This window comes from Schistocerca gregaria, chromosome X (assembly GCF_023897955.1).
Source record: "Schistocerca gregaria isolate iqSchGreg1 chromosome X, iqSchGreg1.2, whole genome shotgun sequence".
NCBI classification, from domain to species: domain Eukaryota; kingdom Metazoa; phylum Arthropoda; class Insecta; order Orthoptera; family Acrididae; genus Schistocerca; species Schistocerca gregaria.
Window position 1 is genome coordinate 752071568 of NC_064931.1, and position 6343 is coordinate 752077910.

The 6343-nt window shown below is 39.4% G+C and overlaps 1 protein-coding gene across 2 annotated transcripts; it reads left to right on the forward strand.

Moving 5' to 3' along the window:
• The first annotated feature begins 2237 nt into the window (after positions 1-2237).
• On the forward strand, positions 2238-6086 carry LOC126298515 (sulfiredoxin-1). Of its 2 annotated transcripts, none has more exons than XM_049989870.1 (3): positions 2238-2527; positions 3551-3711; positions 3796-6086. In XM_049989870.1, exons 1-3 carry the CDS (start codon positions 2407-2409, stop codon positions 4003-4005), a joined length of 492 nt encoding a protein of 163 aa, XP_049845827.1. In that variant the 5' UTR covers positions 2238-2406; the 3' UTR covers positions 4006-6086. The 2 variants fall into 2 exon arrangements, with proteins under 2 accessions (XP_049845827.1, XP_049845826.1); XM_049989869.1 differs by lacking the exon at positions 2238-2527 and adding an exon at positions 2550-3442.
• Positions 6087-6343: the final 257 nt, after the last annotated feature.

Sequence of the window (6343 nt, forward strand, 5' to 3'; positions counted from 1 at the left end):
CTGCACGGCGCCAAACACGCATACGACCATCATTGGCACCAAGGCAGAAGCGACTCTCATCGCTGAAGACGACACGTCTCCATTCGTCCCTCCATTCACGCCTGTCGCGACACCACTGGAGGCGGGCTGCACGATGTTGGGGCGTGAGCGGAAGACGGCCTAACGGTGTGCGGGACCGTAGCCCAGCTTCATGGAGACGGTTGCGAATGGTCCTCGCCGATACCCCAGGAGCAACAGTGTCCCTAATTTGCTGGGAAGTGGCGGTGCGGTCCCCTATGTCACTGCGTAGGATCCTACGGTCTTGGCGTGCATCCGTGCGTCGCTGCGGTCCGGTCCCAGGTCGACGGGCACGTGCACCTTCCGCCGACCACTGGCGACAACATCGATGTACTGTGGAGACCTCACGCCCCACGTGTTGAGCAATTCGGCGGTACGTCCACCCGGCCTCCCGCATGCCCACTATACGCCCTCGCTCAAAGTCCGTCAACTGCACATACGGTTCACGTCCACGCTGTCGCGGCATGCTACCAGTGTTAAAGACTGCGATGGAGCTCCGTATGCCACGGCAAACTGACTGACACTGACGGCGGCGGTGTACAAATGCTGCGTAGCTAGCGCCATTCGACGGCCAACACCGCTGTTCCTGGTGTGTCCGCTGTGCCGTGCGTGTGATCATTGCTTGTACAGCCCTCTCGCAGTGTCCGGAGCAAGTATGGTGGGACTGACACACCGGTGTCAATGTGTTCTTTTTTTCATTTCCAGGAGTGTATATTTCGTATGGCTCAAATGGTTCAAATGGCTCTGAGAACTATGGGACTTAACATCTGAGGTTATCAGCCCCTAGACTTAGAACTACTTAAACCTAACTAACATAAGGATATCACACTCACGGATTCGAACCTGCGACCGTAGCAGCAGCGCGGTTTCGGACTGAAGCGCCTAGAACCGCTCCGTCACACGGCCGGCTATTTCGTATGATATGCTAAGAAAATTGCATGCGAATGCCATATGACTTTATCTTCCATGACTCACACATAAACGAACTCATGAAATTGTAAATGAAGCAATGAAAAAAATACAAGCTTACCGAGTACCGCAGCAGATTTGTGATGGGTTCTAGACTTCCTTACACATAGGACTCAACACGTCGCTCTTAATTGTACTCTGCACTGATCTGCCACAGATCGCTCGTGCAAAACCATATAGCCTTCTCGTTATTTCACTATCCTTCAAACACTTTTCATAGTTCCTTATGACAGTAGTACGACAACTGGCGACCAGCTTCGTCGTTTCAGAGATTCTCGTTTCCAGCCGCGGCGCCACAACCATGTGCTCTTAGTCAAAACCGCTTATATCAGTGGATTTCCGCATTTGCGGCCCGTATATTCGCTATAATGACTTCTCTCTTCCGCTTACATTCTTTCCATACTGCGTTACGTGCGCCCAACACCAGCAGGAGGCATTCAACCTCACGGTGAGCAGTGGTCATAATATTTGGGCTCATCAGTATATAGCAGGAACCGCATAGGCCAACCTGAGATTCAATGTTAACTCATAGGAAGTAGCTTACAAGGCGTTTGCTCGACATTCTTGAGTATATTTCATCAACCTGGGATCCTTAGTGGGTAGAACTGATAGAGGAAAGAGATAAGATCCAACGAAGAGTGGCTCGTTTCGTCACAGTATCATTTAGTCCATCACGGAGAAATGTACTATCGAAATTTCGAGAGAGTGCTTTCCGACAAGAGTCGGACAAGGTATTTCCCCCGCATACATCTTGCGAAATGATCACGACAAGAAAATTCGAGAAATCAGAACTAATACACAGGGTTTCAGACAATCACTCCTCCTACGCACCATTCGCAAGTGGAATGGTGCCAGAAGTACCCTTCGCCATACGCCGTTAGGTGGTTTGTGGAGTATGATGTAGAAGTAGACCTAATTTTCAAAAATTGTCCGCTGTTTCTCAGGTTTACTAAAACTTGTTTGGCTGGTTATTAAGTTTCATTCTTACGACAGAGAGAAATCTACGTAACAGACTGTAAATTAAAGTTTGAAGTTTTCTGTCGATGTAGTAATATTTATTCGCATTAAAAATTTAACATAATCTTTTCATCGATTTAAGTTTTAATTACAATCTCTTTCAAATCAGGAAGAGGCATTGTGGATGGTCTTCTTTGTAGCTGTGAACTAATCAATGCTGATACGGGAAGTGCGAAACGCCTAGCACAGCTCTGGGGACGCCGGTAAGACTCGTGCGTTTCCGTTGATGCTCGGCTGCCTGCGAGAAACCACCACTAAGACTGCTGTACCAGTTGTAGTTACTAGTTAGACGCTGCAGTGGAAAGTGTGCTGAGCGAAGCGCGTAAGCTCGCAGTGATCCGTACTTACAAAGTGCGCTCGTGTATGACTGTTGCAGCAGAAATGACTTCACGTAAAAGGCCTTGGATGTTTGAAGAACCACTTAGCAAAATGCGTTATGATCCGTTCAAAGAAGACTGCAATAGCTTTTCAGATTGGTTCGACGGTTGGTATAAAGTGTTCATTGTGTATCCTAAATTGAATAAGTGTTTCCATTAACATCAGTACAACATTGTTGAAGAATGTTTCCGTATCGTAAAGTCATTTGACCGTTTTGTGGTTTTGAATTCCGGTTTCAGAAGTTTTATGTTTATCTTATATTGGCGCGCACGACGAAGAAAAAACAGAATTATTGAAGTTTACCTTAGACCTCGGGCGTGCAAGTCTTACGTTTAGCCTAAGTGTATTTAGGATTTGCATTCAAAATAAATATCGTGCGGAACATTAAGCGTGTGCGAACATCGTTTGCAAATTTTGGCGCCATGCCCACACGTCATACACAGACTATAACTACACAGTCGCAACCGCTAAGCAGCGACTTCGCTTTCCATGTCTTAGGAAAAGAGTAACGTTATCTCGGTAATACAAAATTATCGCCAGAATTTAAATGTATTATTTTTCTTGTCCCTCTCGTTGTAGAAAAACTATTATTTTTTTATTTTCATTGTAAAACTGAAGATTAAATTGTACGACGATTAAAACAATTTTCTAAGATACATTGTTTAGCTCCATATTTTTTATTATTACATTTTATGAGAAGAAACTGCACATTTATTGATATATTTCATTTGGTATGCGAAAACATTTTACCCTTGGTTCGAGAATTTCTCGCAGGAAGTTGTGTAATGTGCACATGACAGCATCAATCGTTCAGGAAGACGTAAGGCGTATTGTTGACTCAGAGGAAAAGCCACTCAGTTCTGTTAGTGTGAATATCGTGCAGTTATACTATAATTCCGAAGTTATTGCACAGCCGACTGTGAAGTGTTTAAGCTAACGGTGGTAAATCTTTAAATGTCGCTACGGTGTTGGTTTTTAAAAGAGTTTGTTTTGAAAACAGGTCGTCGCAGTGTAGCAACAGGTAGTACTCCGTATTTGTTATGATGTAACACGCTGTTATGGTTCACCTGGTAGAATAATTTAGAGGAAAAATTTTATTTTTGTAGTAACAGGAAACTTTTATTCTTAGGTGAAGCAGCAGATATGGATAAAACACACGAATTGAATAATGATACAATCCACACTCGTTCAATAAAGGAAGTGTACGATGTTCCAATGTGTGTGCTCATACGACCTTTTCCATTAGAAGTTGATGAAGCAAAAGTATCTAGTATTATGGCGACTCTGGAGGCAAGTGGGAAGTAACGGTAGTGCTTTTTAAACATTTGTGAGAGTATATTCTGTGCAATTCAAGAACTTATTTTTTTTTTTCAGGATCCAAAAAGATGCCATGAAGTACCACCAATAGATGTTCTCTGGGTGAAGGGAAGCATGGGTGGAGACTACTACTACTCATTTGGAGGTTGCCATCGGTTCGCAGCACATTCAAGACTGAAGCGACCCACCATAAAGGCTAAATTGATTACCAGTAGTGTATCTGAACTGGCATGTTATCTTGGTGGGTCAACTCCTGCACTGCAATGACTGACAGACTTAGCCATAAGGTTGGCAAAGTTTATGGTTTGTCCATGATGATTAATATGATCATATTTGAGTTTGGGGAACATATTTGAAGGTTGCAAAGCTTTAATAGTAAAAATGTATTGTGATACTTTAGTTTGTTGGCTAGAGCAGCATTTGATTGTGTTGTCTATAGAGAATATAAATCCCTGCCAGTATGACTTAACCATAATTTTCATGTTGTGAAATATAGGGGCGTATGTTAATCAGTGGGAACAGCTTCAAATTTTATGGAAAACATAACTGCAACACTCCAAATATATTTTGTGGGTCACTGATGCTGTAACAAAATAAAACAAATGTGTTCATCTATTTTGATCCGGTGCAAGTAACTCTATTAAATTTTATATAAAATTTTATTACTGTTGTACAACTAAGTAAATAAATCCAAACCAGGAATAGTATTGATAGATTTACAGAGTCTGTGACTTTTTAGATAGGAGTGTGTTTAGTTTCTCTGTTTGTTTGAGAAACATCCTTTGGGGTTTGATATTAATTTTTCACTAGATCTTGTCATCATCTTAAAGAAAGATACATTACGTGAAGACTGTTGGTTCTGTTATAGTGAAAACATGAGAGCATGCAGTTTGTTTTTAGAATTTCTTATTGACAGATTTCATATTGCTGTTGCCTTCTCATAAGCGAAGTAGTGGGACATGGCCTGCAATTGTGAAAAACCAACTTTTAGTGCTCTCCAGTACTAGAGTGAAATGAATGTCCCAAAGGACAATAGTCTTTTTACTCATCAAATTTGAGTTTTAAAGTTATATTTTAGTAGGAAATGAGATGTTTCATCAGGAATTATGTATTTTTATACACTTATTGAGATATTTGAAACTTGTATTTTCTATTTGCCTCTGCAAGAGAAAATGTTCAATGATTGGAATAACTGCTTAAGTTAGTTAAAATTGACAACCTGTGTAACATTTTCAAAATCTTGGTTGTCTAGTTGCATCAAATGTTTTGTAATCCACAAACTTTTTTCCAAGTACTGTATTATCACTGTCAAATAGTAACTACTGAAAGCTATGTATGAAACACTTAATTTATTTGGAAACTGTGTTGCTGTGAGAGAATGCGTATGTACTGAGTACCATTTTTTCATTTCTTGTGTATTGCCTGCTCATACCTAACTGACCTTTATTTATATTTTTTAAACTGTTTTTAAGGCATTACATATCTCGTTGAAATCTATTTTCTCTAGTGATCGTATATGGGGGTGTGTAAATATACATATATTTTTTCCATAATTTTGGCATAATTGATAACTTTGTCAGATACAAGCTACATTGTAACTGGCTGTATTGATCTGATTTATCTTAAACATAAGTTTCAACTATACAATACAGTTTTAGTCTTCATTTTTTGTCAGACATACTGCAGTTGATATTTAATAATTGGTTCACTGTGTACAACTAGCACTGCAATTAACACCCCCGCTGCCATAACAACTCCAAAATATTGCAGCAAATCAAAGCTACTATCTCTGATTAATATGTTTGGATTCTGTAATCTATAATTGTATGCTTGTGCATAGAGATGTGGACCCAATTCAACATTGATGGAGAATATAGAAAAACACTTGACATTAAGTTCAGTAGTGATAGCCATCAAGAAAGATGGTGGAACTGGAATGAGTCAATTGTTCCCTCATAATTATATATTTATTTCTAATTGTTTCAAATTCCAATATGTAAGAGTGTTAGTTCACTGTCATTGGGGTTTCATCATTATTATTTATCTTTTCATGATTCCAAGAATATTACCAATTCAAAACTGCAGATCTAATGCATTTATGGTCAGATTTCTGACATTGGAGAATTGTACTTATTCATTACCATATTTATGCTTGATGTTATGTGTAGTAAGGCTGAACTTTTAACACTAAGTAATTATTAAAGTTGACATATGGCATGGCATTATAAAGAAAAAGATCTTATTTCACTATGTGTCTGGTGATTTTATTTTTGATATTGTTTATCTGTACTGTTTTTAAACATGTGAACTGTAAAATTTTGTGAATATATTAAGTTTATGCAATATTATTTTGGTAGTTTCATTTTTGTATGAAATATTGTCTTCCAAAATCTTTCTTAATTTCACCTCATCAAATAAAAGTGTGGGATGGATAATGAAAGGGATAGAAGGAAGAAGTAGAAGAAAAAAAAAAGAGAGCTTAAAGCAGGTGAAATATTGAACTCTGTTTTCATAAAAGTTCACCAGTGCACTTTCAGACTAAGTTACTCACGGGAACCATTTCTCACTGTAATGTCAATCTCACAAAATTTAATTAGTTACGTTC

Coding starts and splice junctions, on each gene's coding strand:
- LOC126298515 (XM_049989870.1), top strand. CDS start 2,407: ATGACTGTTGCAGCAGAAATGACTTCACGTAAAAGGCCTTGGATGTTT. Junction 2,528..3,550: donor CTTTTCAGATTGGTTCGACG/GTTGGTATAAAG, acceptor TTTTATTCTTAG/GTGAAGCAGCAGATATGGAT. Junction 3,712..3,795: donor GTATTATGGCGACTCTGGAG/GCAAGTGGGAAG, acceptor TTTTTTTTTCAG/GATCCAAAAAGATGCCATGA.